Here is a 12,690-nt window from a genome sequence, read left to right as displayed (position 1 = left end):
CACATACACAAAGACAGCAACATTCCTCCTTGTCCTCAAATTTAATCATGAGTAAAAAGTGTATTTTTTAAACTTTGTTGCAACTAGTAAGATGTGACAAGGTTTCTAGAGAAAAATTTAGCTGAATTGCTCAGTTAAATTGCTCATGAGTTAGTTTAAGCTTTTTCCTTTGAGAACCTAAAACTTCCTCCTCTTTGCTTTGGATTTTTGAATGCTATTTCATAAGTGGAGAGAAGCTTTCTTTTTCAAAGACCTCTTCATTCACAATTCACCTTTACAGTCTATTTCTGCCATGGGCGCTTGCCCTTTTTTGGCCATGGTGTAGTCTGGGTAATAAATTTATATAGTTTAGCATCAAGAGTATTTTATGTGGAAATGCTGCTGAATAGTCATCTGAATAGTTGTACAATATGATTCTGCAATCCGATTTTAGCAAAAATGTAGACTAAGTAAAGCTGTATGTCGGTTAATGCCTAGGTCATAGTGACACTGCTTGATTTAGGATGACCATTAATCAGTAGCTTTGTTGTGTAGGCCTGGTTACTTTGTATAAACGATGCATGCTTTGCTAACGGCTGTACCCTTGAAGAGGAACTAAAGACTGATAAAAAGGAAACATCCTGCCCCAGAAGGCGTGGAAAGCCGGATGATTGCCAAAGAAGCATGAACTAGGGGAAAAGTAAAGGCGGCAGGGGGAGATTGTTACCACCAGCTCAATTCAAGACCTGAAAGACGTGCCTCATCAAACCTATAAGGAGCATGCATGCCAATTTACATAGCAAGCAAGACTAATTTAAATATAACTAGCCAGCAACAGAAGGGATGGTGATTACTAACCAATGACCGTAAATTCAGGAGAATTTTTCCTAATCATGTAACAGAATAAATACATTATAGTTCTTTGGTGTGGTGTGCTAGCTTTGTGGAACTATCACCTAGCACCCATCTCTGTGCAGACATGAATTCAATAAATATCTCGTCTCTGTGTGCCAGACTGGCTTATTGCACACCAGGTACCAAACCCTGCTTTTGGGACAACAATGGTACATCTGAATTTCCTACTTCACATGTGCCTTCATACTCTTTGGCGATCTTACTTTTGGTCATCTTCCACATGCGTTAAACCTTAGCACAAATGTAAAGAGCACGGTCCTACTAACAAGCATAGTTTATCCCTCTTCTAAGCAGCAATGATATTGTGTCTTTAACAAGGCAAACGTGTGATTTGTGATTTTCAGCTGCGATTTTTGTGTTATTTTAAGCATATGAAAACACATCAACCCATCTAATCCACGTGTAATATTCTGACAGCTTTCCTTGCTGTCATCTCTACAGATATCCCCTACACATTGTGTCTACCCGGCCCAGCACATCCTTGTCAAGGGTGGCCCACGAAGAGCCTAGGCGAGGACCTCTCCTTCTGGGTGTTTTATGACAGGGCACCAGCTCTCCCTGCCCAGCACCATTAAAGGCCACGGGACCGTGCACACCCTCGGCCGGAGGGAAGCACAAAACCATTGAAAGGTAACGATGGGCCGTGCGGCCAGGCTGGAACTCTGGCCCTGCCATGTGGCCAAGGCCCACCGGGGCCGCACAGCGGGGCCCGCCGGCGGTAAGCCCTCGGCCGGCGGGAGGCCGCGGCGGCCCCGGGGAAGGGGTGCGGGAGGCCTCGGCACTCCCGCCGGGTGACCCGGCATAGCGCTTCTCCCCAGCCCCCGCGGCCACATCGCGGCAGGAGGAGGAGGAGGAGGAGGAGGAGGAGGAGGAGGAAGGCAGCGGGGGCTGCCGGTGCCGCCGCCTCGCCCACGCCGCGGGCCGGCCCCGTGGGGCCGCCGCCCGTCGCGCCTGCGGGGCGGTGGCGCCCCACCCCTCCCCCCACCCGAGCACTCCCCCGCCCTGGGCCTCGTCGGCCGCCGTCCGTCTCCCCAGGTGAACGCGTATCCCTCCGCCGCGGCCGCCCCCACCGTCGGCCTCGCAGCCCTACAGTCCCCGGATGGAAACTGTTATGGCCGCCAACAGCGACTCGCCGGGCTATGGAGAGCGGCGAGGTAACTCCGCGAGGGGCGCCGGCCGGGGAAGGGGGGGGTCCCCGCGCGGTGCGGGAGGGCGCGGTCCGGCGCGGGCTGCGGCGGAGAGGAGCGGACAGGAGGCGCGACCCGCGGCAGGGCAGGAGGCCGCCCCGTGGGACGGCCGAGCCGTTAAATAGTGCGCGCCCCCCACCCCCTCCGGCCGCGGGGCGGCCGGGGCTGGCGGCGGGGCGGCCGGGGCCCGCGGGCAGCGCCCGGTCCGCGGCGGGGAGCGGGCGAGAATGCCTCGTGGCCGGCGTCGGAGCCGCTTTTGGCGCCGTATCCCTCCGCCGGGCTACGCGAGGCCGGGCGAGGCGTCGCGGGCGGCGCGGCGCCCCCCGGGGCCGTGCGGTCGCCCCGCGGCGGGCGGCCCGGTGGGGCGGGGGCGGCCCTGCCCGCCGGGGCTGCCCGGGGAGCCGGGTGGGTCCCGAGGAGGAGCTGAGGAGGGGGAGGCGCGCCCCGCTCGCCCCCCCTCGCCCCCACCCCGATTTCGGGGAGCGTGCGGCGCTGCCGCCGCGGTCGGGTGGAGCCCGCGGCGCGGCCCTGGGGCGGCGGCGGCTGCCCCGGGGGCTCCCCCGCCGGTCCGGCGTCACCGACCGCTTCGTGTTTTGTCCCTGCTCTTCCCTGCCTCCTCGTCCCGGGGACGGGAGGGGGACAGCCCCGCGCCCTGGCCCTGCTCCTCGCCCTGTGGGACCGCCGCTCGCTGACGGCGGGGCCGGCAGCCCCCGGCGGGGAGGCGGACGGGGAGCGTCCCCCCGACATCGCAAGAGCGGGCTGAGAAAGTGGTTGTCTGCAGGTACGTTAGCGGTGGCCGTGTGTCGCTGGAGCGTTGAGCTGCTGTTCTCGTAAATGGCAAGTTTGCTGCGGAGCATGGGTGTCTGCGTTTGTGTTTGTTAGCTTTGGGAGTGATTTGGTAATTTTTTTTTTATTTTATATTTTATTTTTACAAAAGCGGCGTTTCGCTGTGTCAGGTAGATTGTATCTCACCGCCAGAAGCTCTAGCTCTGTGGGTTCCTGAAGATCTAGCTCTGTAAGTTCCTGCATGTGCCCAGATCTTTGTAGAGACGAAGGCACTACTCTGAATTTGCAGACGTACGTAGGATGGGACCAAGTGTGGAAAATACGGTAGCATAGGGTTGGTTTTTAGTAACATTTAAATGAGTGTAAACAATTTTTAAAGAAATCTTGAAAATACTACCTGCCTGGAAATGTACTTTGCATTTATGGTTACTTGTTCTAAATGGGAAAACTGTAAAAGGTACCTAACTTAGGAGTGTCTTACTCCTATCTGTCATTTATCACTAGATTAAAGTATATAGCTAAAACTTTTTTTTTTCTCCATGCGTACTTTTTGTAAACAAAATACTGACATATTGGATCATTTTTAGGGGAAGAAAATTGAGGCTTAGAGCCTCAAATGGTTACTTATGCTTGTGCCTAGTGTGGTGTTTTGTGTTTTTCTTTTTTTTTTTTTTTTAATGGGAGTTAACTGTGGTGCATGCTTATGTATTTTCAGGGTTTGTATTCATTATATTTGCTTTATAATCTACTTACTTGTTTCAAATATTGTGAATGTAATATTCCACTTCCCTTCCAGACTTTTGCAAAACTTTCTAGAAAATTATAATTAGGTCTTTGCTGTAGAATTTATTACAATTTTTATTTAAGAAAAGATAAGCATCTGTTGAGTTCAAGTTAAAATTTGATGGACTGAGGTACCAGTTACTTCTTTATGCCTTATTTTTAAGTTATCATATGTTTATGGTTACCAGTTACAAATGCCTGAGATGTAGTGACAAAGCTAACGTTAAAATAGGCCTTGTTAGGAGGAGTTTGCTAGTGATTTTTAATCCCACTCATTAATTTAGAATTTGTATTGTATTTGATGGTGTTATTTGGGAGAGAGTTACAGTTTTTCTGTCTTTAATGTATTAAAAATGTGTATAATGTAAAATTGCGAAGGATTTGTGCTTTTCAGCTTCTTCCTTCAGTTATGCTTGCATTTACACCTTTTAAAATACCTTTTCTTTTGTTTCCAGACCTTTTTGCAGTATTCCTCCTGACTGTGGCCTTTTCTGAGTCTTACATATTTACCTCTTCTGTGTGTGTGGAAAAATGTTAAAAAGGCTGTTGAAGAATTGAACTCAAGTCTTTTCTTCATGTGTAAGTCTGACTTCTTGTTTGGTAATGTACATTTAAAGATCCCTGGGATTTTATTTTTGGTTACTAGTTGGCTGTTTCTAGTAAATATTTTTATTTGTCATTCTGCAGGTGCTTGTCAATAGTACATGCTACCCAATAATAACAAGGTTAAATTGTAATTTGTGTGGTTGATTAGTTAAAGGAGATTTCAAATCGGGTTTGCATATCCCCAACTGAGACTCTTTGCCAAACATAAATGTTTTATCCAGTTAGTGAAATGTTGCCCAACTGAGGACAGCGTTGGCCCCGTGTTAAAAGCCTAAGGCTTGTTCCCTGCAGCATACTTTACCCACTTTGGATTTTTATAGTGTTAATTGCATACATATTTCAGCTGTTGGTATTTGACAGTATAACATTTTAATCTGAATGATAGGCAGCTACCATCAGGATGATGTATTGCACCATGCAACCTGTGATCGTTATGTGTTGCATCTGTGTATTAATAAAGTTCTTCAGGCTAACAAGTCCAAGTCATTTTTAGTTACTTATTCTTGATGTGGGAGTTCAGCTTGCTCCTGTTCAAATAAGGGATTTACCATTGACAAGAGAAAGCGTTATAATACGGTACTCTTTTGGTATAAATGGAGTGTAATGTAGGTGAGTTGTTCTCTTCTGAAGGCTCAAAGTAGAGTAATATCCCATGTATTAATCTGCTCTGTGGAAGATGGGAAATGTATCACTGAGTTTAAAAATAAAAATCCCGTACGTAAAGTGTTTTAGTTTGGAAAGACTCCCAAGGAGGGAGTGTGTGTGCGCACATGTCTGTGATCTGTAGGTTTTTTTTGGTTTTTTTGAATGTCAAATGTACAGTTGAAATCTTGCAGGTCTCATAGCTGAAGAACACAGTTAACTGAATTTATTTGATATTGTAGTCTGTATAAAATGTCAAAGACTGTTTTGCTTATTATTGTCAAGAATTGTGCAGAAATGCTAATATCTTTTCCAAAGGAATGAAATAAAGCATATGCTTTTAAAAAAAAAAAAAAAGCTTTTCTTGCTATGTGATACGCGAACATGGCCTTGAAAATTTTTCAGTCTCCGTTTTCTTTGTCAGGTATTTACATGTCTGATGCTAGATACTTCCTTCTCACAGGACTATAGGAAAATATTTGGAAGACAGTGGTGATGCTTATGATGGCCTGGAGCTCTAGAAGCAGCTCTTGAACTTCATCACAATGAGGGAGGGGATGTGATCATTCTTTCAGTTTGAATGTGAATAAGGAGGATGATGTAATGAGTTCCAAGTCTGTTGCTTCAGGGTGGGCAGGAGAACAGTGGAGAGAGAGGTGCTGATCAGATTTCAGCTAACACTTCACTAACTTTTGCTAGTAAAGAAGAAAGTGATGCTGTGACTTCTACTACAGAAAAGTTTTTAGTAAAAAGTGTTATAGAGTAGTGAAGAAAGTTCTTCATTTTCAGTTTCACTTTTCAAAATTCAAGTTATTTTCGCTGCTATTCCATTTCTGTTGATTTTATGCTGACATGTGGGAGTGTTGTTTCAGCATAGACTTGAGCTGCTATAAATTGTCAGTGCAGCCTGTTATAGAAACACTGATATTAAGTCTGTAGCAAGACAATGATGCTGACCATACCTGTTTCAGCCTCTTAATCTATAGAGGAGTACTGTTGTCAGTCATGCACTTGCTCTGAAAAGATTAACCTATACCCAGGAACATATGGTGAGAAAACAGAGGTAACTTATATTTGTCGACTACTTCAGACTTGCGTGATACTGAAGGTAGGCATGTGAAAAATTCATTGTAGAGGAGTGTGGTGGGTTTTTTGGTGTTGATAAGGGTAATGTCTCCATTAGTGAAGTAGATCTTTTGTCAGGTTTTGATTTTGGTTTTTTTCTTTTCTTTTTAAGCACGATAGTTAGCTACCAATAGAGTAGCAGACTTGAGTAACAAAAGTATCAACTCCTGCTGAATTTGACTTGTTTTTAGTACTTCAGCTAGGTTCAGCTGGTGATCCATGTCACAGAGGAGCCACTGTGTTTATATTTGCTTGAAATCCTGAATAAGTAATAAATGCTAGCTTCATCTTAAAAAAGCAGCTCTTGGGATTTCTCATGCTTACAGACTGTCCTGGTGGGAGAAAACCAAATTTTAATGGCATGGAATTTCAATGTTTTTATTTTTCAGTATGTGTTGTTCTTTAAAGTTTATTTTTCAAGAATTATGTACATTTTGTGGGAAAAAACCCCCAAACAACAAACCACCAACCCCCCCCCCCAAACACAAACAAACAAGAAAAGGTTACGATATAATGTCTAATTTTTTTTCCCTCATCTTTTTTCTCTCAAATGCTATTATAGAAATCAACAACTTCCAAGATTGGCATTTATTTATTAATGAATTGTAATGGGTGTCCTGATTGCATTAGTTTAAAAAGTAATATTTACTTTGTTTTCTAATTTCAGGAGAATAAAATGGGGAAGTTCTAGAACCTTGAGAATAACTCGGTGCAGTAGTCTTGTTTGCTGCAGGAACTAAGACTAATCTCAAGAATTCACTTAAAGAAAAGGAAAACCTAAAATCATGCCATCTGAAAAGGAACAGTTTTTTTCTGATAAAAAGCAAATTAATTTGTTAAAACACAATGCTGCAAAGAATTTTTCTACAGATACTACTTTGGGAAAAGCACTGGTGAATGATCCTTTAAGTATGATGACTCAACCAGCAATTTTAGATGTCAATGTCTTGTACGAACTAAAAAATGTGAAAATTGATTTACCCAAGGTGAACATTCCAAATGAAGTACTAATGAAACATGAAGTTGATAGATTTAGAAAACTCTTTCAGTGTAAACAGCAAACTGCAAGGAAGTCCTTAAGTCTAGAGAAAATAAACAGAAGCAATCCCAATTGTTCAGAGGGAAGCCACTTGCAAAATAAATCAGAAGTGCAATTTGAAGAAGGGTTGAAAACTACAGCAAAGATACTGAATTTCACTTGTACCAAGTGCAAAGATAACATTAGATACAGCCCAAATGATCTACAGAAACATTTTCAGCTGTTACACTATGGCGAGTTGCCTTTGTATCCTTGTGAGATGTGTAACTTCTCGGCTAATGACTTTCAGTCATTTAAACAGCATAGACGCACCCATCGTAGCACTTTAGTAAAATGTGAGCTCTGTAATGATGAACATATGTACACTTTGTTGGATTTGACAAAACACTTCACATCAAAGCATTGTATAAATGGTCACTTTCAATGTGAAAAATGTGGGTTTTCTACCCAGGATGTGGGCACATTTGTTCAGCACATTCATAGACATAATGAGGTTCCATACAAATGTGGAAAATGCCATCACATAAGCTTTACAAAAGAGGAGTTCCAGAAACATATTCTTGTTCATACCAGTATGTTTCCTTTTGGTTGTCATTACTGCAGTTACAGCACACCACGGAAAGATTATCTTTTAAAACACATCATAGCTTTGCATAGAGACCACTTATATGCAAAAGAAAAACTGGAAAAGGAGAAATGTGAAAAAAGTATAGTGAAGACTCCAGCAGGACTGAAGCTTGTGTTAAGAAGGTATAAAATGGGAGCATCGAAAAAAGCTCTCTGGAGACGGAAAAAAATAAGCAGTGGAAGCGACAAAACTGGAGAAAAAAATGCACAAGTGCTAAGAAGTGTGAATAAGATTCAAACAAAAGCTGAGGAGCTGAACCAGTGTATGAGAGATGTGGAAGCAAATGAAGAAACAGATCAAGTTATATATACAGAAAAGCATAATTTCATGGGTGGAATGCTCTCTGCTACTACTGCACAATACAATAAAGCAGATGATGGAACAAGTTATGGCCTGGGATTATTGAAAAATGCTGTTCATGGGCCAACGGTATTGATGGTCAAAAACAATAAAATATCTGTTCCAGCAAATTACAGTGCTAAATTTATGGGATTTAAAATGGTAGATGGAAAACAACATATTGTGATAAAATTGTTGCCTACAAGTAAGCAAAACGTACATTTGTTGGGTCAGAAAGCTGATCCTATTAAAGATGGTTCTACAACTCCTTTGCTACAGACTGCTGATCCCTGTGGCTTGTCTTCAGGTGCTATACCATGTGTAACTGATCAGTCCACCTTAAAGAACAATTCTGTTCACCCATTAACCTCCCCTCCATTTTCTTGTTCTGCTCCTCATTCAGGAAAAACAAAAGTGGAAAAACAAAATAACTCCTTATTTTATGGTAGAAGTGTTTCTCAAACTGTAGCACCTTCTAATGTAGCTGTAGGAAAAAGTTCGAATTATTTGCCAATGAAGTTGGGCTCAGCTGTACCTCCATGTGATGAGGTGACAAAAGTTGGAACTCGAAGTAGTATCTCATGGGGAAGCTATAGTCCTCCAAGTCATCCTCAGGTATTACCACCCACTATTACAAATACGCTTCACTATGACCCTATGAAAATGCCCTTCTTTCCTGAACTGAAAATACAAAATGGTGGCCTGAATAATAGTAATGGAACTAATAATCTCTATTATTCAACTTCAGTGGATTCTTCTAATGAAGGGTTGCTGTCTTTCCACAACTATTCCAAAATGGACACTTCGGATAACCCATGTAGCATTTGGATGTCAACAGATGACAGATACAAAGAATTTATATCTAGCAAAACCGTTTCTTTTCAAAACAGTAGGAGAAGTGAATCTGCATCTTCGTATTCAGAGTTGATGAAAGGCTTAAAACCAGAGAAAGTTATATCGGCCCAATCAAATATTAATAAAACTTATGGACATGTAAACACTAAAAATAACTCTGTGTCTTCTAAAAGCCAATCTAAACGTGTTGTTGGTAGCGAGTGTTTTACGGAGGACCAGCATAATGGTCAGCAGTATTTGGATGCTAACATACATCAAGGCTTTGAGAACGTAGCTGAGAAATTCCAAGAAAATGCCTCTGATTGCGTTAACTCGGTCTTAATGCCTAAAATCACATCTGTTTTCTCATTGCAGAGTGAACAGGCAGCTAATTATTTATCACCTGAAATAAACCAGTTACTGCAAGATGTGTTAAAAGTGAAAGCAACTGCTCAGCACGAATCCCACAGCAAGTCGAATAACTGCATAAAACTTCACTCTGACAAGCTGCTTTCTGGTCATGAGACAGGGAATAAAGCTTTTACACATTTAAAAAGCTCTGCAACTGCATGTGGTTTTCAGAGGCCTCCTTCTAAGGTAGACTTTCATTTATATAAAAGAGAGTTGAACGCAAGATGTAGCGCAAATGAAGGTACACGTTGTGGGAGAGAAAGGCAGACACCCAGGACATCATTTGATTCACAGGGAATGGATAAATTATCCAGAACTCCGGGTGTTGGTACGTTGCTAAAAACTCATTCAGATGCAATCATAACACAGCAGTTAGTAAAAGATAAACTACTGTCTATAACCCCAAATCCTAGCAGCTTTTCGCCAGTTCTTCAGGAACAGAAGAAAACCCTTTTAGTTCAGTCCCCTCCATCAGGATTTTTTGTTCCTTTGCACCTTGCTAACCAGCCCAGACTACAGGTGGTTTCAGGAAAATCTCTTCCGTCAACCAGTTCGTCAGATGGGCATGTGACTAAAGGTGTACCTGCATCTTTTGTTTTAAATAAAGGACCTGGAATGATTTTGACTTTTAGCAGGGCAATTGGAACAGTTGCAAATGTCCCTAGTGATAGTTCTCAGGTTTTAGGGAGAGTTGCATCTAAAGAATATGGTAAAATAACCATACCAGCTTCAAAAGTGGAGGGGAAAAACGACAGTTTCAGAAGCGTAAGAAGTTCCTGTAATAGCAGAGCATGCAGTACAGCAAATGACTCATTGAATAGCATGCCATTCAAAGGTCCTCTTGTAATTACAAACTCATCGGAGTCATCTGTGAATGGAATTTCTTCTGTGAAGGTGTTATCAGAGCATCAGGATGCTGTCTTTGGTTCCTTGGAGTCAGTAAACCAACAGGAAACTAAACAGAAACGACATGTTTATGCACTTTTGCCTGATGGACAGCAGGCAGTTTTTCTGAAATGTATGACACCAAACAAGCCTGCAGTTCATAAACATAGTGTTTTTCAGGATAATGCTCATTATCAAAATTGTCAACCAAAGAAAACTGGAGCCATGCAACAAAAGCTTTTGCTGAAAATTAAGACTTCTACTTCAGATACGCTGGCTGATACCACTCAGTCAGTAAGCAACTCAGTGCGCTCACTACAGTTGGAAAACTTGCAGTCCCTTACTCCTGCACTAGCACAGAAACAAACTAATCTTACTTCTAATGATGCCTTAATCTTACCAGGTAAGTTAATGCCAGCAAATGCCTCTTTGGCAAGCTCTAATCCAGCATGTTGTGTTCCTTCTGTAGAACCTGTTTATTCTACTAAGTCTGCAGGGACACAGTTGCAAAAAGGTTCTATTGAGAGTATGAAAGTAATAACTGCGAACAACAGGAATAACTTTGGTAGTCAGAAGTCCACATGGAGCACCCGAAACAGAACCACGAAAGTAAAACGTCGTTTAAAACAAACTGGGTCTAAAAGTTCAGAAACTGTGGGTGTGCAAAGAAACAAGAATTTCAAACGGAAAAGTAAGGATAATTGCCCAGAACCTCCAAGAAAGAAAGTAATGTTGCACAGAAAGTGTAAGGAAAAGAATCAAGCTGAAGTTGTTAATGAATCAGGTGGCCCTTACAAACCAAGGGCATCAAAAGAAACTGTGAGGACTTTGAAATTACTTCCTTTTAATTCTAAACAGCTTGTAAAATGCCCTCGGAGAAATCAGCCAGTTGTTGTGCTTAACCATCCTGATGCAGATGTTCCAGAAGTTGTAAATGTAATGAAAACCATTGCTAAATTTAAGGGACATGTTCTTAAGGTTTCATTGTCAAAGAGAACTATCGAAGCACTTCTGCAGCCAGCCTTCTGCCATCCTTTCGACATAACTACTGATGATCTTTCTCAGAAGAGGCACAGGACAATAAAACCTATTAGCCCTGTAAAAGAAAGATTTGTCTTAAAATTGACACTGAAAAAGACTAGCAAAAACAATTACCAGATTGTGAAAACTACCTCTGATAATACCTTGAAAGCTAAGTTTAGCTGCTGGTTTTGCGGTAGAATATTTGACAATCAGGATAATTGGGTAGGACATGGACAGAGGCATCTGATGGAGGCTACTCGAGATTGGAATTCATTAACGTAATGATGACCAGTGAAGAAAATAACTTAAATATCATACATTACAGTTTTTTAAAAAGAGAATCAATTTAATTAGGATACACAAGTAATTTTGTTTTGTATTTCAGTATTGTAACTGAAGTTTAAAAATGATGCAAAGTGCTTGTGTTTTAAAGCGAAGAGCAGATTCTCTATTGCCATCAAGCTTTGAGATAGATCAAGGAGCTTTATGGTTTAGATAACTTGTAACTAACTGCAAATACAATTCCATAAAAATATATATTATTTTTTGTTACTACTATCATGTCCTATATTTTTATTCAATAGAATGAGTCTTCAGGGCTTTTGTTCTGTACATACGTAAGAAAACCTAAACCTGTAAATATTTTTATACTTTTCAATTATTTGGTATAATTCTTGCACAGAAATTACCCCCCCTCCCTATTTTTCAGTTCTGTGCATGCACTACTAAAAGCAATTTTTAAAACGTTTTCAACTACACACAGCTGTTATCCTGAGATTTTTGTTATTTTCACTTGTTAGCTCTTGATTTTGTTTTTCAGGGATTGAACACTATTGTTAGCAAGTGCCTAAAAGATGTGAAGCAGTTTACATTATGTCAACTGTGTAACCATAGGTCCATATAGGGCCATTTCCCCAGTAGTTTCATTTAAACAAAGCCATATGTGAATGCTTTAAGCTATATTGCTATGCACATGACACTTGTACTATTTCTGTGCAGTTTGTCTACTTTCTTAGTGAAGTATTTTTCATATAAATTAATAAAACATGTTACGATTGTGTTAATACGGTGAGCCTGAGAATGGAATCAGTTGAAAATACACAGTATATATATTCATAATGTATATGATGTTTAAGAATGGTGAACATTCCTAATCTGTATTGACTCTGTCACTATTAAATTTGCTATAACTTGTATTTACAGAATATGACTGTGAGCATTTATAGAAAATATTTCTGTTTTTTTTTATAGTATGACTGCCACAAACCCTATAGGAAGGCCAGGATATGGTGAAGTGCAAAGCACCATTTCAGGCCTGTAACTGCATTATAGTTTTTTTCCAGGTGGATGTAATTTGTCCCCATAATGACTAGATAGTATTTTCTACCATTGGTTATTCAGATGAACTGCCTTTTAGGGTACATGGGGTTTGGCAAAACCAAGGCTTGAGTTGCTTGCCCGTCATTTTATCAGCCAGTAGGGTAATATTCCTAGGAGCCTGCTTGCTT

The 12,690-nt window shown here is 41.6% G+C and overlaps 1 protein-coding gene across 3 annotated transcripts; it reads left to right on the top strand.

The window, feature by feature from the left end:
• The first annotated feature begins 1,872 nt into the window (after window positions 1-1,872).
• ZNF518A (zinc finger protein 518A) lies at window positions 1,873-12,378 on the top strand. Of its 3 annotated transcripts, none has more exons than XM_030029764.2 (3): window positions 1,873-2,048; window positions 4,106-4,229; window positions 6,691-12,378. In XM_030029764.2, exon 3 carries the CDS (start codon window positions 6,809-6,811, stop codon window positions 11,462-11,464), a length of 4,656 nt encoding a protein of 1,551 aa, XP_029885624.1. In that variant the 5' UTR covers window positions 1,873-2,048; window positions 4,106-4,229; window positions 6,691-6,808; the 3' UTR covers window positions 11,465-12,378. The 3 variants fall into 3 exon arrangements, with proteins under 3 accessions (XP_029885624.1, XP_029885625.1, XP_029885626.1); XM_030029765.2 differs by lacking the exon at window positions 1,873-2,048 and adding an exon at window positions 2,462-2,862; XM_030029766.2 differs by lacking the exon at window positions 1,873-2,048 and adding an exon at window positions 2,959-2,979.
• Window positions 12,379-12,690: the final 312 nt, after the last annotated feature.

This window comes from Aquila chrysaetos, chromosome 11, assembly GCF_900496995.4.
Source record: "Aquila chrysaetos chrysaetos chromosome 11, bAquChr1.4, whole genome shotgun sequence".
NCBI lineage: Eukaryota > Metazoa > Chordata > Aves > Accipitriformes > Accipitridae > Aquila > Aquila chrysaetos.
Note: the sequence above shows the minus strand (reverse complement) of the source record. Positions and strands in the feature narration are given on the sequence as shown.

What these genes read in the sequence shown, in the direction of transcription:
- ZNF518A (XM_030029764.2), top strand. Translation starts at nt 6,809, where the DNA reads ATGCCATCTGAAAAGGAACAGTTTTTTTCTGATAAAAAGCAAATTAAT.